The sequence below is a fragment of the Rhopilema esculentum genome, chromosome 20 (assembly GCF_057945365.1).
Source record: "Rhopilema esculentum isolate cy_ngs chromosome 20, ASM5794536v1, whole genome shotgun sequence".
NCBI classification, from domain to species: Eukaryota; Metazoa; Cnidaria; class Scyphozoa; order Rhizostomeae; family Rhizostomatidae; genus Rhopilema; species Rhopilema esculentum.
This window is the reverse complement of record NC_142834.1, coordinates 13,132,213-13,156,706: the sequence shown is the minus strand read 5'-3', so window position 1 is coordinate 13,156,706 and position 24,494 is coordinate 13,132,213. Positions and strand designations below refer to the sequence as shown.

Below are 24,494 nucleotides of genomic sequence, written 5' to 3'. Positions count from 1 at the left end.
CTGAGGTTTTATACTCTGAAGAAGGTCAGATGAAAAGCTTCAACATGTTTCAAAATGTTTGCTTTTTTCAAAGCCATTTTAAAATTTATCTTTTCATGAAAGCTACTTTCTTGACCAATCCAAGAATAGCCTAATTGATATCCCGGAAGTTTGTCAAAATCACCTTCCCATTTTCGCTTTTGTATTCCACAGTCCATTGATCAATTCTATAGCATCTTCACTATTGCAGTTTCTTTCCCCTCCTATAGGCTATTTTATTTCTTGAACAACGTTTTACCTGTTTAACCAGAAAGAGTTTCATCGCTTCATGTTTTGTCGCAAAGGATATCCATTTTTCTTTCTTCTTCAACAAATTAAGCCGATTCTTCGTCACGCTCTTTAATTCGACCGATATGAAACTTTATCTAAAGCACAGCCTTGAGTTTAAAATTCAGATAAATTCACCAACGATTTTCCTCAATTTGAGAAAATCCTTTAAGTATCGTGAACAAATATCATGATTAATGGATCTGCCTTTTAATAAGAAATTAATAATTCATTTTCATGCCAGTTCATTTGTGGGAATATTTCACGAGCTTTTACGAATATGATGCTTGCAATGATCTTTATAGGCATTTGGTTAACCATCTGTTCTCTCAGGAGCGAATGCTGGATAAACATGGGAACAACATTTTGCGTTATTTGAAATCAGCTTCCTAATCCTTATAAACCGAGGAGAATAGTGCTTTCAATTCAGCGTATTAATAGTATCCATTGCCCAAAAAATAGAGGAAAGGGGGGAGGAGGAGTCATTTAAAACAAATGACCACGCCCGAGCCACGCCTTAATCGGGTCTCCCTTACTTAATACAGAAAGTACTCCAATACCATTAGAAAAAGCAATTTTTTCTGACCCTGAAATGAATCGTAAATTTTATCGTCTTTCTTTAGCACGAGAGCTCTGTAAATATTTAATTTCATAAATTGAATTTAGCCATGGGAAATTAGATTATAGTGCTGCGCTAGAAGCAGTTGGTTTATAGTACTGCACTTTCATATTTTTCTCTTTCAAATTCAAATCAGAGATAAACGCAGAAATGGTTTGAAAGAGCCTGGAAGCAATTCTTCATTGAAAAAATCGTTGCAAATCGATTGAGTTGAAATTTGCAGAAACAGGAAGAATTAGCAAAAATAAAAAGCGGTAACGATGGCTAGTTATATATGTATTCAAACGATAAAATCACGCTGTAGCTGCAATGGTTTCAAGCGATCGTTCTTCGGGCCGCTGCAACAAGAGTCAAGAGAATGTTTCCCTCTTTCGCATAATTCCTTTGAGCTGTGAAAACCTTCCTCCGAGAAACAATTAGAGTGAGGCTTGGTTTGATTGTGGCACTCAAGTCTCTTTTGATTAAATTGGTCTTCCTCGCGTTCTTTTTCCGTGTGACTGTTCTTCTTTCTAGTCTCTGCTTCCGATTCCTTGAAAAACTCTCTACTTCAGGGCAAAATACTCATTCATCTGATACTAATTCAGCGTAATTGCCGTCGCTCTAATTAACGTCCCGTTATTAAGTGTCCTGGGGATTTGCTACACTAAGTCTCTTTAAAACGTTTTCGTTTAGGAAACGCTACTGGCTGTCCAGAATTTACGCAGATTTAGATTATATTTAGAAAAGATCTTGCATTGCAGATGTTTCTTTACCTTGATTAAGAAATGAAGTTCACGTCTAGCAATCAATTCAAACCTTGATCAAATGTGATGTTTAAATCGAACCATCATTATTGCAATCATACTGCCATTCATTCTTTACACTATGTGCGCATTTGTTACCTTATGGCGTTTTGCCATTTCTTCAAGCTACTGCCTTGTCGTTAATCTCAGTTTTTCAGACCGTGTGACCCACTTGAACTGGAGCAGAGAGTCCACAAAAAATAAGCCTCGAAAGTTTCTTCTACTTACGTCTTGACCTCGTCTAGCAATATTGAACAGCAGGGGAAGTATAATGCATCCTTGTTGAACCCCGCTTTCTGAAAGCAAAGCGATTTTGATCTTCCATGATGCATTCTTACTAGGTTTTCATCTTGATCATGACAGATGTAAATGGTCACCAAGTTCTGTCAAGGTTTTTTGCTACACCATGGTTTCTATAATACAAAAAGAGGAGCTTATCTAAGTGTTTTTACAAAGCGTATATAGTAAAAAAGGGCTTTGCTAGAATGAATAAACCAAATTCCATCCATCGATTCTAAGACAGTCTACCGCTGCATACTAGGATGGTGGAGGTCGTGACGCAGCCTTTGGCGCGAGCCTGGGTGAAATGGCCTCTAGTGCAGATCTTGGTGGTAGTAGGAAATATTCAACTTTGTTTATTTTCGCATTGCCTGTCCATTTCTTACTGTCGTGGATCTTGTTCAAGGGGCTCGCTGCTGGATTTCCAAAGACACACGATGCTGTTTATCCGAGGCATTGTCTTTTGCCAATCGTCAGTTGCTGTATGATCTTGAAACATTCTGCCAATCTCTCGCCATCAACCGGTCAGTGCCACGTCATTCGAAGGGTGGCCTCCGTATTTCAAATTAAAAGGCTCTTTGCGTTTGTTTACTGCTTGCAATTAAAGATGCATTTAAAAGTGACTGAAAGAACGAAGAGTTACGTCCAGACTAATGGTTGTGTCCAGTCAACCATGCAGTCCATCAACTAACTTTGACACAAATATTTTACAGATCATTTTCACAGCCCCCTGATACCTTTCTATTCCTACACGATTGTAATTGTTATCTATTTACTCTTTTCTTATAAGAAGCCCATTGAGCTTAATCGTTATATTATATGTCGACGCAAACTGCGTATAAAACTACACCGAATATTTGCGGAGAAAGAAGAAATTTCGCATGCCTTACAATTAAAAGAAACTTTAGCACTTTCCATCGCAGTAGCTTCAGAGACATATCTTCTTTGTCTTCTCCTTTGACAAGACGTTTCTGGTATGCCTTAATGAATATGCAGATTCTTGCCCCAAAAAGCAATATACTTGCTCCGAGTACGATATCAGCTCTAAATACTCTTGGGATCAGATTGTTTATTCTCTTGATTTATGCATATGCATAAACATATGCAGCGGAAAACTTAAGTGTTCAATATTGCTGTCATACAAGGGAGTGAATTGAAACGATGTGACGGTTTTCCAAACTTCAATTTACTGGGCCATTCAGGATAGAGAAAAATCATACTGAAACGAATTCGCTTATCATAAACGACTTCGATGTTTTGCGCTAACCTGGTCAGTTTAACAGATTTTGAAGGAAATGTATAAATTATCTTTAGGGTAGAATGTCCTGAGAGTTAATAAAGCGAATTCTTATACCCAGCTCTACGATTAGGCTCTTGCTGTATAATATTCGGTTCTTCCTTGCTTTACGTCACATAAAGCAATCACATTTTACTTATGTTTCTAGACTTCGCGGTTACACAACAAATCTCCTTCAAATTCTCATTTGTTACTAGTGGTGAAATCAACTGTAGCCGGTAAATCAATTGGTTACCCGGTTTTATTATTGTAAATCAAGAATATGTTTTTCAATGTTTATCTTGATGATACTTTATTTGATCTTTCTACGGTTGCTAAAAAATAATATGTTTTGGGGGTTTTTTTCGCTGAGTTTTGTTATTAGGTACGTAGGAAATTCCAGTGATTTCCACATTACCTAATTGTGGTTATCTTTGTTAGAGTGGATTGAAACTGTGGCATCCGGGTCATTTATTCTGGATTCTTAAAGATGTACTTTCTTCGCTACTTTCCGGAGATGCTCACCAAAACGGGAATTCAACTGACGGGACGGTATTATTATTTAATTTAATGTTCAATTAGATTTAAGGCACTTAGTAGCTATTCTTAGCAAACAGTGTCCTGGTCCTTCTTCCTGATGTGACAACATCTCGTGGTTCCTACACCTGGAATAACAGAGCTGGGTTTACATGTACCCGGTAAATGAAATGGCTATCCGGTTGCACTATTATAAGCCGGTCATAAACGGTCATATGGATACATAACAGGGATTTGTTTTCTAATGTTTATCGTGCTGAAGTCGCTGAAGTATTCTTTGATCTTCTTTGGCTGCTAATAGGAAAGTTACGTGTACCCGGTCAATGAAATGGCTATCCGGTTGCACTATTATAAGCCGGTCATATCTCGGTTCATATGGATACATAACAGGGATTTGTTTTCTAATGTTTATCGTGCTGAAGTCGCTGAAGTATTCTTCGATTATCTTTGGCTGCTTATAGGAAAGTTACGTGTAGCCTGTAAATGAGTTGACTACAAGAATGCATTTCGATAAGCCGGTCATATCTCGGTCTTTATAGATGTGTATTTGGCATATGTTCTCCGATGTTTATCTTGATAAAGCAATTTTCCCATCCTTCCTTTCCTCTACCTGCGTTGTCCTCGGTATGTTTTTTTCGTTTGAGGTGATATTTAATTTCACAGCACAACCTTGTTAGCAATAGAACGCTGCACTAAACCATATTCCCATTGACATATCCGGAGAGCTTTTGAAAGTGAATTGAATGCTTTGAGAAAATGTTTCCATCGTAGTCTGTGCTATGTTAAAACAACCTGACTAATTTGAGCGTATTCTAAGCAGCTTGCAGACAGAAGCAGGTGTTTCAACTGCAAAGCGGAGAATTTCTTTTGCCGTAAAAACAAAGGAATGCTAGAAATTATTCATGAACGTCATTTGTGCTAAAATTTCTCATCCTAGCCAGTTGAAATAAGGGAAGAACAATTCACAGGGAAGTTAATTAACAAAGTGCATTAATTCTACCCTGGCGCATTGTCCGTCTTATTTTACATGACTCGATTCCAGAACTGAACTTTCACCGAACAAACAGGTACTTGGGGCCGGATTCTTGATGCAGATTTAATCCATTTTGAGCGGTAAGTCCTGCAAGATATCACCATACTGGCTAGGAAGACAACTCGTTTCGTCGCTTTGCCAATCTACAAGCTACTACACACAAGCATTGCATCCGTTCTGCTCTCAAGCGTCTCTATTTTCGCTGGGAAGCTTTAATTTGATTACGCTTGATGTACAAGTATCAATTGTTGTTTTTGCAGTAACCCGACTTCTCCGAAGTTAGACGCCTCTGTGCATTCTTCAGGGATGTTAAAGACGCATGCTGCATTTAGCAGTAATCCAAACACAGAGAATTTACACAAGATAATGCCGCAGAAATTTCCATGTATTCGTGAAGTCGCTTAGGATGTGCCTATGAATATAAATTCTTATTTTTATAGTGTCATGTTAGCTGTTCGTAAAACATGTTCACAAGGCTCGGTGATGGCAGCACTGCAATAGTTTGTTTATATCTTCGCTTTGGATTGTGATCAACGTCTTGCTGTTGTTGTGTTTTTATAGATTTTACATTATCGTGTTCAAAGTCACTTGAAGGCAATTTTATGTCATGGATTGGCTTATATCTATCAAAGTAACCTGCCAATCGCACTAGTCTGAACATTTTTGGCGTTTCTCTAGTGTAGGTATGCCGATTGTTTGATTTTCTACGTTTAAAAACACCAAAATATTGGCGAAAATGGAAGAGGCAAGTGGTATCAATCATAATTCGCCTGCCAGAGTAATACTTCGAGGAAAAACATCGCGAGCAAGGTTGCGGCGTAAACGATCATCTCTTATCCTTGAGCCGCTTTACGCCCAAGTTACGAACTTTGTGCGAGATGCGGCTCGTAAAAAACCAAGACGAGGGAAACGGTCAAAGAAATCTGAGGTTTTAATGACGGAAATCAGTAATGGTATGCTTAGGTTGGTGCGTGTTGGACGAGGCATTGCTTTTGATTACCCAGAGGTTCGAGCAGAAATGGCTACTGCCTGTCGAAATATCGAGATATTAGGTATGTGACGATCTCTTGTTGATCTTATTGCTTTCATCTGGATATATGTACATAAAACGAATGTGTGATACCCTGATATAGCTAGATGAAATAGATAAACTTCTTTAGGCATTTATAAACCTATATAATACGCTTGTGCTTCTACAAAGCAAGGTTTTCGTATTAGCAAGACTGAACAGAGATTAAGCCACAGCTTTCTTTGTAATTCCTTTCAGCAGGTATTTGTAATATCAATGATCATTAAAATTTTAACTTTGTTTGGCTGCATATTGCTATTTCTTTTTTAACATTTTTACAGTTTACTCTACTGTAATATGATGGTAATACCTGTTCAACCCCTGAATTGACCCCCGTCTTATTTTTCTATCATTATGTATCTACATTATAATGCAATGTAATGCTTTTAGCTACTGCAGTTTTAATCTTAAAACAAAACATTTACCAGGGTCTCCCGCCTAGTCAAGGGTGTGTTTACCAGCCTCGTATCTAACCCAATCTTTCTTGAGCGAGACCAATTCCGAATGTGATGATATGATGCGATACAGACTTTGGCTTTCGACTGCCATTCCATCTAAATTTCTCTCCAAAGAGACATTTGGATGTGTCTTTTTTCTCTCCAAAAAGATGAGAGTGTCTTAATTAATCAATTAAACTTTCTTTCATTGCTTAGAGTTGAGAAGAAGCGAAGACTTGACAAACATTGCTTCTTTGATAACGGCAGTAGAGCAATAGAGCTATCTTTCACTGCTAAGAAAGTGGGTACATTCAGTCAAAAACGCAGCTAATAATTACAAAGCTGCTTCTGCAATGTTTTTGATATCATATTTAATCAAAAGTCCCTGTTACACATTCAGGTTTATCTATTAGATATCAATTATTAGATTTAATATTCCATTGTTCGATGTGTCATAGACTTATTTTTTCTGCTCAGCTAAAGGAAAGTCAGCATAATGCCCAGGAGACCCCCCCCCCTTTGCTAGATTCATTATCTGATAAAAAAATCTGAACGTGAACCAAGGCCTAAAGATAATATGACGTACATTTAAATGCAGGTTAAGGAAGTTTTTAAATTATTTCATAGTTGTAGTTGTATTTACTTTGCCTTTCTCTTGGCCGTACCTTTCGCGGTGTGCCTTTTGTTTTTGAGCCCCTGTGAAATAATTGCCATTTCAATCAGCCTGTTTTTGCTTGCTACAGTAATACTCGTTCCTCTGTCCATTAGAAGGCGCAGGTCAGTTTCGGAGCTTTTCGGAGCTACTTTCCGTCCAGTACACCTGTGTGGTGTGTCATGCAGATGCGATTGGAATTGAAAATAATGGCAAGAATATAATATCCAATGCAGAATGAAAATAATATAAGAATGCTTCTTTGTTTAGTGCACCAGTCCATCTTGAATTCTGTTATTGAACGTATGTGTCATGTATATTTATTTTATATATTGTTGTTCATACCCCGTGGATGTTCTTATTTGTGTTAAAAAATTTATAAATATCATATTTTAATCTTCGTTTAGGCGCAAAGCTACAGACAACCGCAATTGACTTTTTCAATTTTCCTTGTTCACCCACAAAGCGTCAAGACATAGTACGAGCTGCTGATGCCTTGCTTAGTGGAGTTACCAGAATGCTGTATATTGCAGATATTGCCGATGCACTGAGACTTCAAGCTTCTTTAAAGCAGGTAATGACAATTTCTAATAGACAGTTCCTTAAAGACGGGTCCTACTAATTATTAACCTTTACCATAACCTTGAAATCTATTAGGGAAAAAAGAATGCCTATTGCTAAAACGCAAAATCGTAATTCTAAATCAGGAGAACTATTTTTGATTCAGGGTTTTCTCGGTGTTTTTCAAGCTATTTCTAATCCACAATTTGATATAAGCTCTTCTTATTTTTGGTCCATTTTCCAATAATTCATTTTCTAAGGAATGACCGACGAAGGTGCTGTTTTGAGGTGTTTCCAGCCTACACGCAGTCTTGGAACTTTGCTGTAAGAAACATTTTCAAATAGGAGATATCTTGAAAAGTCATTTACAGAAAGATGAAATGATATTTGCACATCTTAAGATTTCTTTCTTACCAAGAAATGTTTGTGTCATTTTTGCCTAGTCAAAAAGATTCATTTGCTATTTTCCTTGTTTAAACACGGGCTGTACAGCGTGATACAAGTTTGAAAATAGCCTCAGAACACGCCTCTCATTTCGTCATTGTAGTGACAGCCAACAGTTTTAAGTGCAAAAAAGGCAGTGCTTTAAGATATTTGCCAAAACTTGTACCAAACTTGTATAAAAAAGACAACCCAAGAGGAGAGGGTTATAACATTGTTTTCAACAATAAGTATTGGTTGGTTTGGAAGCTTCATAAGTTTATGTCCAGTTTATAAAAAAATGAAGTATTAACAATGGTTGGTTGCCGTAAGCAATGTCAAGGCATAGTATATAGATTATGGTTGAAGCTATGCTACTTTTGACAATCATTATGAGGTCACATGATCTAAGATCGTTATCTAAGGATGTCTCATAATTCTTTGTTTAGAAGAGAAAAAGCTTTCAAGGGGGTATAAAATCGCTTTTCTGTCGCCTCTGACGCTTTGTGCAAGGGACCACTACAAGGGGTTGCAAGGGGCTACAAGGGGTTTATTCCACCCAATAATTTCCAAAATGTACTTACAATTATACCAAAAACAGCCGGCTCTTGGTTTTCAGCATGTTTAATCCCCCCCCCCCCCCCCCCCCTCCAAATAAAACATTTTTGCTCTCTCAGTCTGTATTATGCTATATACTGTATTATGTATTATGGTCCTTGCTTTATACTGTAATGAAGCAGGCAAGAACGAAAGCAAATATAAACGATAATTCAGTTTCTCTTCTTCTTCGATATTCTTTTACTTAATTATATAACATCTTCTGCTACCTATTCAACCTATATCTCCGCTTCGACTTCCGTCTCTTCTCTCTCGCTCACTAATCACAACAACGAAGACTCTCGTTCCAGTCTCTCGTTACTCACATCCTCACAGCACCATCAGAGCAAAGGTTTAAAATTCTAAAGGACCATTAGTGGAAAAATGCAGAAAGAAGAAACTCAGAACACTGTTCATAAACCTACTCTTTATTTCAGTGGCTCTCTTCTTCTATCCAATGCTTTTGATTAACTTTATTCAGTTTCATGTCATAATTAACATATTTCTACATTCAAGATTATATTTCTGTCCTAACTCAAGTTAACAACCTGACAATACTTTAGCTTTTAATTATTCAGAGCATTTTCTATTTCTTTCCCAGAGCTCTTATTTTATAAAAATCCAGTTAAAAAGCAGACAAATCTTGTAAAATTTGACTTGGTTTATGATATCTGCTCTGCAATCTAATGGGATGAATAGAGTGAGGCCAAGGTCTTGTTAAAGAGTTAATGCTTGGAAACATTTTGGACTGGCAGTCAGTCTGCATCAGTTAACATCATCAATCATTAAATTAATCTTAATTTAATGGATATGAACGTAATCGCAAGACGGAGCTCTGCTGCTCATGATATCATGCACATTTACAAAAAAACACGCATTCTAGACTTTGTGATCATTTGCAAAAGAAGTCAAGGAAATAGAAATTTTCTTCCAGCTAGCAGTGAAGTCCAGGCACCGCGGAGCAGGGGGGGCTGAGGGGGCTTTAGTCCTCCCACTTTATTGCAAAAAGCGCCAAATATTAAGTATCAAACTACCAGAAAAGCCTCTTTTTATCAGTTTTAGCCCCCCTCCACCCACTTCTTTTAGACCCCCCACTTTTCTCAACGCTCCGCGGTGCCTGAGTACGGCCACCAATATATGTCTATGTTAAGAGTTTCTAAAGATAATTTAAAGAAAGTAACTGAAGGAACGACAATAGTATTTAAGACGAAGATGCAAAATACTTCGTATTATGATGAATAGGCCAATTTGACGGAAATCGTAATAAAAAGAACGCACTGAGACCGCTTTTTACATATTTGTTGATTATTCTTTTTATTGTCAAGATATTTGTACAACCTTAAATATCCTCACACATTAAATATCGATTTAAATATAGATTTACCTTAAAAATAGATTTAATATGATCGGGAACAGAATTAAAAATATCTTCTAGTTATTCAATTAAGAAATGGACATTGCTGGGCTGCCATCATGGGGCTAGATATCCTTACTAGTATCCGAGACTCATCTCGTCTCCAATAAGAGGTTCATACATTTCATTTCTTGCTTTTTTGCTCTACGGAAGATTTGGTCTACCGTCATTCATTTGTAAAGAAGGATTAATGAAAAACTAAAGCTTACCTTTTCGGTTCTACTTACCGTGCTTTTGTCAACATATGCGGTATTCAAGGCCTGTTTGATACATACGTAGATGACTTTGACAAGGAAAGGGAAAACAGAGCTCGTTTTCGTAAAAAAGTTGTACAGTTTTGTCTGTGACGGCAAAAGTCCACAAATGATGAAAGGAAATTTTTATCAAGACAGTAACCTGCAAATTATCCTCAAGGATATGTTTTGTGACTTAAGGCAACAATAAAGAAAGGTTCTTTCATCAAGCAGCATTTGTATCTGACCTTTATATCGTAAACAGGGGAGTCTCCAAAATGGAGCGCCAGGTTCTTTATAAGAAATGCTTCCTTGCTCGTGATGTATTCTTGAAGTCTTGTACAATGCCTGCCAAAATGACTTCGATCCTTTTCCCCACAAATAAGACATATATCATGCAAATTACAAAAAAAATGAGTTGCTGGCTATCTCCTCTTTTGTATCATATAATTAAGCAGCATTGTTTTCAAGTGGGGATGGTGGAATTGCCTTTGAAAATTGACATCACTGTTTCAAAAATTTTGGCAGGGTTGTAAGTTATTGTTAGAAAAAATGACTTTTGATGTTGTTTTATATATTTTAACGTTAGGTTGATCGGAAGTTAGCAGATCTTGACCTGTCCCGAAACACCAAAGATTTGATAAAAAGTTTTAAAAGGCTTGGGAAGGATTTACTTACTGTCACAAACCTGACAAGTGATATTGAAGATATGAGTGACCCTGAAAGATCGCGAAACCTCGAGGCAGCATGTGACACGCTGCGGAGGACAGGTGTCACTTTGGAGGCCGCTCCAAAAAAATATGGACAGGAAGAGCCAGTCCTTAGAGATATCAGGAACGATTTTTACGGCGTATTGCAACAGGTTCGTTCACTTTCTTGCAAGTTTATCACAAAATGTAATAGATTCACAGAATTTGCATATTTTCAAATCGATAGCAAAGGTCATTTCAAGAGAGATTGATTGTTTTGAATATGCATGTATTTTGAATGAGCGGCAAGCGGTGATTCGCAAGAAATATTTAGAGGGCCTGTTAAAGGGTGTTCAAAAAAGGCAAATCCATGGGCCGCGCGTAGAAATAGATTCGTGACTGTGAACCTATAACGGGCCCTCTATTAAGATAATTCAATATGCATGTATTTATCTTCTCCCCAATAAGAATGATTAGGACTTGTGATATTAAAAATATAGAAAAAGATACCATACAAGCCTTATACATAGATGAAAACGTTTTGCTACGTTCAAGAGTACCCCTGATTTCAGTGGCATATTTGTCCCCTTAAGAAGTGCCATATTGGAAAAATATAAATTTTCAAGTGCTTTAGAGTAAGATATGGTTAAGAGAAGCCGAATCAGGGGTTTTAGAAAGGGCGAGGTGTCATTTAATTGTAGGTCACATATATGTTTATTCCCACATATATATGTTTGTTCCCCTTTTTCTTTAGTTTGTAAAAACATTTCCTTTGATCGCCGTCATTTCATCAGTGCTAATTCTAAACACCGCTTCACTCTTTCTCTCTCTCTCTCTCTCTAGGTCATTGGTGCAACTGACGTTATTTCAAATGTCTTACACCCGAACCCAGGCGACGAAGATGACGTCAAAGGGGTCATAAATGATATTATCACTCACTTTATGAAGGCTGGCACCCCCTCATCGCAGCACCAGCCACCCGATGTTGATGTTTTCAGATTTTCAGAGGCTTTATCAAATATTGACGTGAGTTTTTCAAGAAAATTATCTTGAAAAGTAGAGAAGGTATAAACAAATTATATTTGTAGCAAAAAGTTTTGTCTAAAGATGAGAAATTTTTAAAGTAAAGGGAGAAACCCTGTGCATGGCATTGCATGGTGCTTCAATTAGATTGACCTGGAGAAGATATAATGTGTTTGTAATTTTTGAAGAAAGAGTATGCTTTGCTTTGTTACTATATAATGTAGAGGCATTGATATTGTATTTAAATGCCAGAAAACCACTGAAAGTACAATGCATTCTTTTCCCCTTTCTTGCCCCTTTTTCTTTTAACATTTCCTCTAGTTTAACTTATCTTACGTTTTTAATGACATCTATCTTGGATATCAAGTCGAAGTTTTCAGAGAAATGATTTTTTCATTTGTGGCTTATTAGGAAAAACCATTGCTCGTGTAGATCAGAGGTGGTTCCAGGAGGTTATATCCCCCCCCCCCCCCCCGCCTGTAGTAGGACTGTTTAACACATCGCAATATTCTAACCTCGCTTTCATTTGTATATAACCTTTGTTTAATTAAGAATGATGAGTCAGTTTATATTCTCGCTACGAGTCGCGAGATATTTCTGTTTGCTCTTCGCTCTGACGACTACTCAAAGTAATAGGCACAACTAGACCTATTATAGTTTATACTTCCTCTAAAACCCTTGTCACTTCGAGTAGTCAACGAATTGAGAGTGAAGACAAAAAGCGAGCGACTCGTGTTGAGGTTAATCACTGACTGAATTACTATACAAAAGGCTAACTTTTATATACAAACGAAACCGAGGTTTGCATAATAATTACGTATGATAATGAACGACATTAATTCCTGCTATACGCCAACTGATATAAGAATGACAAGCCTTTCTGGTGAAGAATTTCCTGCGGCAAAGTTTGGCGGCAAAACATGATGTGGCCTCTGTTTCAATTTTTTAGGAAAAAATTGACGTTTGTTCCTGTGTCTATTCGGACATGGCCATTCGTACTGAAGTGCAAAGAGCCTTGAACAAAGTAATCAAGGAGGCTGCGGTTGTCGCTGATTTGAGTGGAGTGAAGGAGAAGACAAGGTCAACATTGTTGCAGTCATGCTTCAAGACTACAGATACAGTGAAGAATTCGATCGCAAAGAATACTGATGCGGTGTGTGGATTCTCTTTCCCTTTAAGTTCATTAGAGTGTCTCAATATTATTTGTTTTGCAGCATACCGGCATGCCTTGAATGCAAAGCTGGTAAATTGCAAGAATTAAGAGCACTCCATTCCAATCACGTTAGATTTGATAAAGACATTTTTGGCAACAGGAAACGGATAGTCTGTTTGGAAAGTCAATCTTATGTTCTTAAGATGAATATCAAGATCATCATTTAGCCTACTCAGTATTCAATGCTCGATATTTGAGCTGACAATTTGTTAAAAAGGGGCGTATGATCAGGAGATTTGCTTGAATGTTTCCTCATTTAATGATAGAGGACGAACCAAACATTTTGTTTCTCCAATTAAGTGAATTTGTTGTTGTCAACAAAGTTTGATCATAGCTAATAACAATTAGCTATTTTCATGGGCTCCGACACAGGTTGGAAAGTGGGAGCAAGAGAAAATTTAACACCCATAACAAAGACTTCGAAAAAAGCTCTATTGTTTTGCAAAAATCGTCAGAGCCCTCGAATTCGCACTGAAAGAACTTTGTCGTTGCACTTAAATCAAGTAAGTTATTGACTTCAAGGATCCCGTCGCTGAGTTCTTCAAGAACTATCTAAATCACCGTATATGTAACCATAGTCTGAGTTTGGCAACCCAAGTGAATTGGGTGATGCCATGGGGAGGGATTAGGCTGCTTGGATATGGAGAGCACCGAGGCTTAGTACCAAACCTCGAAATGTATTGTGGCCGCTACTGGTCAGTTGGATTCATTGAGATTTACAAAGATTTATTCAGTTTTTTTCAGATTCATTCAGACTCATTAAGATTCAGATTCATTCAGTTTTATCCAGATAAGTTCGGATTCATTCAGCTTATTCAGATTCATTCAGTACATCGATAGAGGCTACTTACATATTTTTTCCTTTCCTTCTCCATTTTCTATGAGCCTCTCTTTAAGAAGCAGCAGTGAAAATATATTTTTAAATGTTTGTCGACATCATTTTCTTAGGATAGCGATATTCTTGATGAAAATGAGCTGCAGCGTCAGACAATCGTAGGCATGGCTCGAGAAGCGACAAAAGACTTACGAAAGAGTGTTCTCAATTCGCTTCTTGACCACATTGCATCCAAGTACAAAGGAATGGAAAAGTTTCTGAGCCCCGGTGCTATTTTGAACAAAGAGGAGTACTACTCACTTCATGAGTATGTGGAATACATGAAAGAGGTAGCCAGACTGACAACATCTCTATCAGAAGACGAGGGAATGAAGAAAAACATTGACGGGGCAGTGAAGAGACTTAGCTACATACGTAGAGAGGTACTGTTTTCATTTGTGTACCGTTTTTTCTATTTCTATTATAAACTGCTCTTGCAAATCTTGGTAAAACATTCAGTGCCTGTCGAAGGCAAACCTATTGCAAGTTGAAATATACAGAAATTAATATATAGCATATAGGAACCTCTGCCCGATGACCTCATGAAGCCTGAAACTCATAGTAACAACATCGAACCGTTCTGTTCTATACATCAAAAACGTGTGCAACTCTGCCTATACGGTATCAAACGCTTTATGAAAGACCGGTAATGTTTATTAGCATACAGAAATACTAAAATACCAAAATGTGCAAGGGGAGATATGCAAAATGCTTTTAAAGCAGGGGTCGGCAACCTTTATAAACAAGGGGGCCAAATTTTACTTCAGAAATGCATACGAGAGCCGCAACTCAAAATAAAGTATAATTTTTTACATATACCAATTCTACCTAACTACTAATCTAATCAATAAAATTGTATTTATCGGTAAATGTACTGTAACGTGGAAGCTGTACGTATATACAAAGATAGATGTAAAGTACATGTTCAGTATGTTACAAGAAGGTAATGCGCAACTTGATGCTGCATGTCCTTGGCCAACTTCTCAATATTTGACAGAATTGTTTATGTTGACAGCCGCAAGGTGCCTCCAAGGTGCTGATAGTCATTCGGGATTCCAGTCGACTCTTCGCTTACTTCATCTTTGAGAATAGACTTTCGCAAAGATTATTTTCGTCTTCTTGAAATATGGTATCAATCGCGATCAAGCCAACTAGCTTTAGTTGATAGTAGTTCTGAGCACATAACCGAATGAAATTTTAACAACTGAATGAAAATTTTGCTCGTAAGAGAAGTTCTGTTTAATGAAAGGTACCTTGGAATACTTACTTATAACTAGAAAAGATATCAATTATTTATATGAAAATAAACAGTTTTCAGAATTCTACATCTTGATTGTTATCAGCATGGATAATGTCTTTGAAGACGTTTCTAATTAATGCCGTTTTCTTATCAGATGTGACTTGATGAAACTGTTTATCATCGTGTAGTATCATCCACTGGTACATTAAGCAAATTGTCTGCTGCATTGAAGAGTTTTTTTGAATAATTCTCTCGTGAATCTTTTAGGTCGTAGCAACATCTGAAGTTCTGGTAAACTCGAAAAGGAAGTTGACAAGTTGCAAAGCCTCTTGGAGATCAAATGTCAACACCCTTGAGAAGGCAATGAAAAGTGTCAGTAACAGTACCTTAGGCAATAAAAGTCATTTGCTTCGGGTGCCGGATAAATCAACTGATACAAAGCAATCGCAGGATTTTTGTAACTATGGAGTCAATGGACCAGGTGCGTTTGTATGTAAGAGACATAGCTATTATAGACGCTTATTAATTTTATTGTATTGTTTAATGAATTAACCTCGTTTTCGCTTTGTTTTGTAACAAAAAGAGGCTGCTTCGTGCTTCGTGTTCCATTTAGTAAAATCGGAAGCTTTTTAATTGTGTTCCCTCATTCTCAACGAAGAACCCGAAGATGAAGTATTTGCAGTCTGTAGACAGCTGGTTGAGCAAACTTTGTGGCCGAAGTTTTCTCTTCTGTATTATTGAAGATCACTCACCACAAAATCGGCTCAACATGAAATATATTGCTTTTCAATAATGCAGCAAAAACACTGGCATTGTTTGCCTTCAATAAACCACATGATTGAACAGATTTTTCTATCATTTTTAGATCGTTGATGTAGCCTATGATTTCCCCTCGTGACGTCAAGTGTAAGAAAACAATGTTTGAACTGTTCGAAGCTTGTACATGACCTGCATCCGGATGCTCCGGTAGCATAGAGAACTTTTCTAGATTTTTGGAATACGACTTATTAGGCTGCGTATACACGGGGCCAGCCGAATATTTGTTCGGTCAAATATTTGGTCACTTAGGCTTTGCATTTGCACGGGGCCGACTAAACGACCTCAAATTAGGTCGCTTAGGCGTGCAAATTTTAAGGCACCTAGGAAAGTGTCCTTCTTGACACTTGGCCGGTTCAGTTCGCGAGTGGCCTCGTGTAAACGGCTTCGTGTAAATGTATCGTTGTTGGGTAAGGTCATTGGTTAGATTTTTCGTTTGTAGCTTTTGCTTATTGTTTGTTTTGCTGAAAATATGGACGATATATGGACCATATTTTTGACCGGCCCCGTGTAAACACAGCCTTAATTCTCTGTTGTTATTATAAGCAATGAATTTCAGCTCAATTATCTCACTGTTTCCTTCGAATCTAATTTGCCGCCTCAAGAGACTTATTATGATAAAAACTATATTGATGATTTTTTCTGATCTTCAAGATGACAGCTATTGGTGGGACAGTACAACGGATTCATTTGCACCCAGATCGCGCTCCTCGTCAAGTGAAGACTTTCCTCAGAGTGGCTCTGATGTTATCCCTATCTCCGATGAAAGCAGTGTGTATTCTGATAACATTGGGAATGTCCTCGAGCGCATTACTGAACAATATTGCACGAGAGCAACGCGCACGTACACGCCACAGCCACAAAAACAGGCAAACGGGCTGAATCCCTCTGAGACATTCACTCCGCAGCCAATTCGAAGAGCATGCTCCCAGTTGGCTGAACCATATTCTCCTCACCCCAGACGGAGGTTTCGATCATTCAATTCCGGGAAGAAATACCTCGGACACGATTTTGAAGATTTGCAGCTAGCAGTCTCAGATATGCAAGTGAACATTGCTCCAAAACTCGCCAATTTCCTCTCAAGTACCAGCAAAGGAAAACATTCAAAATGCAGCGATGAGAACCACACTGTCATAGTTGACTCATTAAGACTCGTATATAGAGGAATTCAAACGATTTGCAGTGCCTTACTGGATAAGGACCAGTTCAAACAGCCCGATTTTGAATTTAAAGAGGCTAAAATCCCTGTTGAAAATGGTGCCAATGGAAGGTCGGAATCATTTAGCTCAAAATCCCCCGATGATGAATATTTTGATAGAGATGTTATGGAAATAGCCCGTCTAGGAGGAATAGGCGGACGCCTTTGGGGCACACACAGTGCCATGGAAATACGAGGTAATCATGTATCAAAAGGCAAAGAAACCAGCCTATGAAAACCTATGAATTAGATCAGCTTGATGCTTGGTTATACTGAAAGTCACCTTTTGAACATTTATCGTTTCAAAGCTCGTATACAAGATTGGTTTCCTACTTGGGGTTAAACCAACTTACTAAAAATTCGTTCCCTCCCTGCCTTTTCCTGAATAAAGCTAAACAGAAAAGGACATCTAAAATACAATTCAATTTTCATTCAGTTTAAGCGTCAATTGACGTACGCTCATTTTGATTTAAAACCCAAAAAATCCTCTGCAATTAATATGAAAGTAACGAAAATTTCATCAAGATTCTTTAAAGATCATATAAGCTAGAGGCAAATGCGCCGTATGGTATGCAAATAAGAGTTATCTTTAACAGCCATTTCTGCTTAGCTGCGCCATTATCTGAGCCGGGGCCATTATAAGCAATGTTTGTGCAATACTTTGGAAGGCCCCTTCGTTTCAAATGCGTTATCCTAATATACGTATTTCATTCATCGGTACACTTAAATTAGCTGCTTTTTAGATATAATTTTTATTATGTTTCTTCTAGAGAATTTATCCCTTTATTATAAATAGAAAGATGTTTGCTCATATGTTTTGCTTTCAAGAAATAAGAAAGCCCATATTAGAAAAAGAGGCAATCTTTTATTCTCTCCTTTTGTATTTTGACCAGTCTGCCGATGTCCTAGATTTAAATGCAAAACGCTTCTCAATAGGTAGCAGAAGACGTTATATAGTTAAGTAAAAGAATATCGAAGAAGAAGAGAAACTGAATTATCTTTTATATTTGTTTTCCTACTTGCATGCTTCGTCACAATTACTATCAAATACTCGTCCCTGTTTAAGAATATATTCAATATCACTGATAAGATTAGGAAGACTTTTTAGTTCTGAACTGGTATAGGCCAGTCTTGACAAACCATCATCAAAAACCAGTATCAGATTGCTATACCTTAAGTTTCGTTTGACAAATAAAATTGCTACATCTAGTTACTTACAGTCAGTATTTTACGAGGTATGTTGCTACAAACTATACTGTTCTATTGAAGCGTAACTACTCTTTGCCTACTTCTCATAAATTTCTTTGATCCTGTTTAAACAAATATACATTGGCTTGAATATATTTTTGGCGGTTGCTGAAACTTGTCAAATGATGCGTTGGGGCACTCAGCGACAAATCTAGTCTGAATTATTTTGACTGTTGACTTTCTTATATACAGCCTTGAAGTTTCTCGTTCTTATTGAAGTTAATTTCCCTGCAAAATTCGAGGGTATCTACTCTCTTGATTTGATAGAGGCACTAAAAAAGGTAGATAATTTTCCATTTTCTCTTTATCTATATTTTGTGATTGAGGTTTAATCTGACATTAACGTCTAACGCAATAGCCTTAGCAAATTGGTTGTTGCATGTTGATGGTACGAATAGCAAATTGGTTGTTGCACGTTGATGGTACGAAAAAATCTCTTCAATTACCTTGTATGAGAGCTAAGCCTCTTTCCACCAATTGCAATTGAAAAGTTTCCTAACACACAGACTTCCGTAAAAACAGAACGATGTATACCTTAGCAAAATAATAAAAAAATTGACAGCAAATTTTTCTTAGTGGAGCAAAATCCTATGAAATATCTGAACAGCGAACTGAGAATTCCTTGTGTTGTTGCAGTTTTAAATTCTAAGTTAGCTCTGGAAATGGACTTTATGAGAGTCAAAATAGAAATCGCCTCTTCAACTTGATAACTTTGATTGGCAACCTGTGCACAGCTGAAAAGTTACGATTCCATAATCACAAAAAGGGAACATACATCTAGATTTAGACCCATATTCGCTAACAAAAGAGATTGGTTTTATTAATTTAGAATTAAACGCGGAAATCATCCAAAGATGTCACCGCGGAAATCACCCAAAGTGAGATTTTATACCTCTTTCCTATTTCTGATCCCACTTCCTACAATATCTGAACAGGTTTTCTTCGCAAAAGGCAAAGACAAGAATAAACTAGGTTCCTCACTATGCGAGAAGCTCGTTTATGAATATCGGAAGCCAGAAAGTTCGATGGTCTTAAGATAATCTATTTTTACTGAATTATAACAATAGTATTTCTATCGCCTATCGTTGCTTGATAAATTTGTGTACTTTTACTAAAGGCTTTACGACAATTTAAATTATAAAAAAACTATTCCTGATACATCAGCCATTGAAAACAAGTCATTCGATTTTTAGACTGTCCAAAACACAAAAAAGGATTACGAATAAGAATAAACGCAAAACACATAATATTCTTATTCTGTGTTCCAAAACATTACTAGGTAAATTAAATATAAACTTTCTTATTGTTTGAGAGCAGATTCAGCCCTTTCGTTTCTTTTTGTAACTTTAAAATATTTTTTTTGTAACATCAGCCTTCAATAACAAATCTACTTGCCTGCGTGCAGACACTAGCCATTACGAAGGAGGGTTAGAGTCTGGATGCAAGTTGGCTAATGATTTATTACTGTAAAACATGTTTACAAATACACATTCTGAAGAATTACTACAAATGTTTGCTATCTACCAAACCCCCAAAAATTTCTGTAGCAAATATTCAATATCTGGTCAAGATGACAATTCTTCTAAAAATATTACACAAACAATTCTGTCGAATATCATCAATCAGTTTGATAAATTATGAAAAATTACCCACACGGTTAGATTGAATGCCTGTTCAGTAAAGACAAATCGCAAGATTCATATGTAGATAAATGAAAAAACATTAATATTCTAAAATTTCTTTCGATTTACTGTTTGAGTTCCGAGAGGAAGTGGTTAACCATAAAATTAGGATATGTGGAGAAAATCCACAAAAATTGACATCACAACTTTTTAGACATAGAAAATACAAAAAACATTACTCCGTTACTCGAAAAATTACCTACTTTGTCTGGTAGACCAAAAAACATTACTCCGTTACTCGAAAAATTACCTACTTTGTCTGGTAGACCAAAAACATTACTCCGTTACTCGAAAAAAATACCTACTTTGTCTGGTAGACCAAAAACATTACTCCGTTACTCGAAAAAATACCTACTTTGTCTGGTAGACCTAGCCAGTTTGTCTGGAAGACTTCCATTTACAATTTGCTAGAAAATGCCCACAAAATATGTTGTACCCCAGCCCCTTATCGAAAGAAATTAGCAAAATTCTTTGTACCAAATTTGTTGATTTCTTTGTACCGCCTTATTTGTACCAGATAGGCCTATGTAGTTTTTAACAGGGAATCGATCAGTAATGCTAAGTACTAACTAACATCATACTCTTAATTGGTTATTTTCTAATAACGGTCTATTTTCTTCCGTTTGAACCCTGGGATAGGAACTCGTTAGTTGACCACTCTCTTGATCTATGCAAATTTTGCATTTGCAATTTTCAGCGCACACGTCTAGCTCGCGCTCTTTTGGGCTAGCCTCGGTATCATCATTAAGAGCCCCACATCCAAGCAAAGAGGCATGGGTTCCCAAGATGCTAGAGTTATCAGCTCTATCGTGGATTGAATTTGGGTCCCCATTCACGTTGTGTTTCGGGGAACAATCTTTTATACTGCCATAGGCACTGTTGCTTTCATTCTTACACTTTGGTTTCTCTACAAAAATCAAGCAAAATGCAAAAATCAATATTAGAATAAAGTTGATATGAAAAAAACCAACAAAATACTAAGACTGTTATTATCGAAATCTTTTAAAACAATAAACAAAGCCAAACAGGTTGATGATTTTCTAAGAAAAGCTTTCAGGGTAATTAGAATATATTTCAAAAGTAACTCACTGCTTCTCGTTGAACCAATTTTGGACTTTGCGAGAGTTGCGAGAATCAGCATAGCACAAAAGGCAGCGCCACCGGGCAAACAAGACATTACAACGCGGTAATAATGGGCACAGGTTGGGCATCTCGTCTCTCTGCAAAGGAAAATTGGATAGAACGAGCATTTCAAATGAATAGGATTTTCTAGAAGCATATTCGGGGCTTCGGGGCTTTGGGGCTGGGAGGCTTTGGCTTCAGGCGTGGTATGGAACACGAAGATTTATTAAGAGGATAGCTTGAATCTTAAACAATTTTTCTCCCTCCAATTGCTAAATAAAGATATCGTCTATTCTCTCAAAGAACAATTTTTTGATTGTCAAAAATCACCAACAATAATTATCAGCTACAACTTAAGTGCCATTCATACCGGATTGCTACCGGACCGGAGAGACTTTCAGATTTGGTAGGGGACAGGATCCGGTACAGGATGCTCTGATTAGTGGGGCAAAAATGGCGAAAAACACTTCCCGAATCCCTTGGTAGCAGTGCGTCGTCGTATAATCGCGCGAATTTGATATAATCCGCTCCGAAACCTAGCATCTTCTTATTGTTTTCAGCTTCGAAGCAATTCGATCATAGCTGAACTACGTAATTTTCTGGGATTTTGAAATTGGGTTTTAAAGAATTAGATTTCACTCCTTCCCAATCGATCCAATAAACGGAGACACTTTTAAGGGATATACTTTGACATATTACACAGCAGCTCCATGTCGCCATCTGTCCAGCAAAACGCACTGACCGCTCTTGACATTTTCGGGGTTGGTTTTCGTCAATTCTTTATTATTGATTGACACTGAAATTTACAACAGCACACACCTCCGCAAAGATCCGCAAATTATAAAATTTGGCGAATTTTACGCAGGATATTTAAGGAATTTTGCGTAGCAGCAAAATTGGCCGGTAGCGTGAACCAGAAATGCAGGTGAATGAATGTATGCGTGTGTGCCATCAAGGAAGGGTGGTATTGTAACTGCTACCAAAAAATGCTCAAGAGTAAAAGTTACTCCACGATGCTATGCTCCGATAGCAGCTGATATAGGTGTAAAAATTTTCTAAAATTTTAGCCTCGAATCATGTAATCACAGCTGACCAATCATGGTGTATAACAACTGCATCAAGTTACAATGGGACAAAATCAATGGAACACAAATCAGTGTCACAAAAAGTTGTGTGATGCCTGTTTCCAAACACAGTAAAATATTGGTCAGTGATGAGAAGTCTTATTTGTATATTTGTTTACATACACATGCTCTTTTTTAGAATTGGCCACTGATAAACGTTTATACGGAGACAACTTCAAAATATTTGAAACTTGAAAGTGCTGATCTGTTTCTAGGTTTTTATGGACTTTATCATCATGAACATCTGGTACATGTTTAGGAGTGCCTGCTCTTCTAGCAAAGAATTTTATACTCATATGGATTAAGAATAACAGAATCATCAGCAGGTTATGGCTTTAAAACGATAAGCAATATTTTTAGCATACCCGCCCGGTGTGGCATCAGTGCCAGGGTGAAGCTTCTGTATAGCCATGACAGCGATACCATTAGCAACTTTGTCAAAGAAACTCATTGCACCATAGATGAAGGCACCTGTAGACTAAGGAACAAGGTATAATTTAAAAAGGGGCAGCTAAAGTAAACTGGACCCACAATTTGGTTGTGATATGTATTATATCAAATACCCACTTCTCTATTTTTGAATTATATGTTGCAGACTTTAGCTTTGTTTTATCATTGAAATATCTCTTACTTGAAGGCAACAGGTCCTTAAAAATTGTAAAAAAAATTTGAAGGCTGGGTGGGGTATTGGTTTGTGCTTGCAGGAGCATCAGAAGAAAATGATCCACATCTGGGTATAAACTTTTTATTTACTTGTTATTTTTGTAAACAAAAACAGCTATTTCTGCTTGTAGTTGAGATATCAAAATAGAAAAAAAGTTGACTAACTACACATAAAAAATCTGAACTGTTTATTATATTGGTCATCTATTTATTAAGGACATAGAACTGTTTTCTGGAACGCTAGTATGCAGGTTTAGGTAACAGAAACCAACCTCAAAGTTCACAAACTTGTAATCTCTCCACAGAGGTTTCATAAGAAAGTAACAAGATCAAACTAAGAAACTATCTTCAAACAACAGACCTAATGAAAAAAATCATTTGCACTTTTCTGAAGATTTAATTCTTTGGAAGCTTGTATGAAAATATTGAACATACTGTGTTATCTCCAACTAATTCTGCAGTCATTGCCAAGGATGTAACAAGAAGGGTTGAGCATCCAAAACCTATCACAACAGCAGCTCCATACATCTCTCCTTGTCTGTCACCAACCGGAAGGCCACCCAAAAACCAAATCCAAATGCTAGAAAAATTGATACATTTCATGGTTTTATGGTTTCAGGGTTAAATTGATAAATTGATACACTTTTTGTGGAAATCAACAAATTGGAGTGCTGGATGGAAACGGTATTAATCTTACTTCTGAGTTAATTTTCCTTTAACTTTATTATGCTCCAGATTGGTTGTTAAACCTTTAAGAGTAGACCATTGAAGATGAAGATTGAAGATGGTTTGTTGATGGTACCAGCCCAAACAAGTAAAAACACTTCTCCCAAAGCAAAAACACTGAAGTTTAAATTTATAACAACTGATTAAAATAAAATGTACTGACCTTGATCCAAAAATTAGAAGAAGTCCAACAAAGTATGTAATCTGAAATGTGAATTTAAGCAACTTCAAATGATTCTTAAACTGAGAGGTTGTGAATTAGACCAACTTTTCAAACAGGTTTATTATCAGGACTACAAGAATGAGAATTTGGCATAAAATTGTTTTGTTGTTTCGTAAAAAAACAACATTATAATCATCCTATTTGGAGAATGACAAACTAGCTATTTGCAAAAAGACCAACAAAGCAAATTAGAAGAAATTGTTGCATTGGGCCAAAAAGATGGCTGCCAGGCAAATAACAATTGGAAAAAAATTAAAGAAAGACTATAAATCCATGCAAGAGTAAAAAGTGAAAATATAAATATGGCAGCCCAATTTGAAGTTTACTAAGCATCTTTTCAAAACAATAGACTTGTCCCCAATATTTGACCAAGTGTCCACCCCTGCCACAAGGTCTTTGCTACACTTGGAAAAATTTGCACCAGTTTCCAACATCACA

At 37.0% G+C, this 24,494-nt stretch overlaps 2 protein-coding genes across 8 annotated transcripts in view; one reads left to right on the top strand and one right to left on the bottom strand.

The window, feature by feature from the left end:
• The first annotated feature begins 2,118 nt into the window (after nt 1-2,118).
• On the top strand, nt 2,119-20,307 carry LOC135687088 (catenin alpha). The gene is made up of 8 exons (XM_065203543.2): nt 2,119-5,884; nt 7,398-7,564; nt 10,805-11,077; nt 11,748-11,930; nt 12,877-13,080; nt 14,089-14,397; nt 15,522-15,735; nt 16,725-20,307. Exons 1-8 carry the CDS (start codon nt 5,569-5,571, stop codon nt 17,501-17,503), a joined length of 2,445 nt encoding a protein of 814 aa, XP_065059615.2. The 5' UTR covers nt 2,119-5,568; the 3' UTR covers nt 17,504-20,307.
• The window catches only part of LOC135687089 (major facilitator superfamily domain-containing protein 12), a 19,838-nt gene continuing 14,739 nt past the window's right edge, over nt 19,396-24,494 (bottom strand). For 2 of the 7 annotated variants that reach the window (XM_089114262.1, XM_065203544.2), the window contains exons 6-10: nt 23,997-24,037; nt 23,543-23,687; nt 22,810-22,922; nt 21,288-21,418; nt 19,396-21,105 (exon numbers count right to left, since the gene is read on the bottom strand). In XM_089114262.1, coding sequence (XP_088970388.1) covers nt 20,774-21,105; nt 21,288-21,418; nt 22,810-22,922; nt 23,543-23,687; nt 23,997-24,037 — 762 coding nt within the window. In that variant the 3' untranslated portion in view covers nt 19,396-20,773. The remainder of the gene's footprint in view (nt 21,106-21,287; nt 21,419-22,809; nt 22,923-23,542; nt 23,688-23,996; nt 24,038-24,494) is intronic. The other 5 variants (XR_016144965.1, XR_016144963.1, XR_016144964.1 and 2 more) reach the window with 5 other exon arrangements.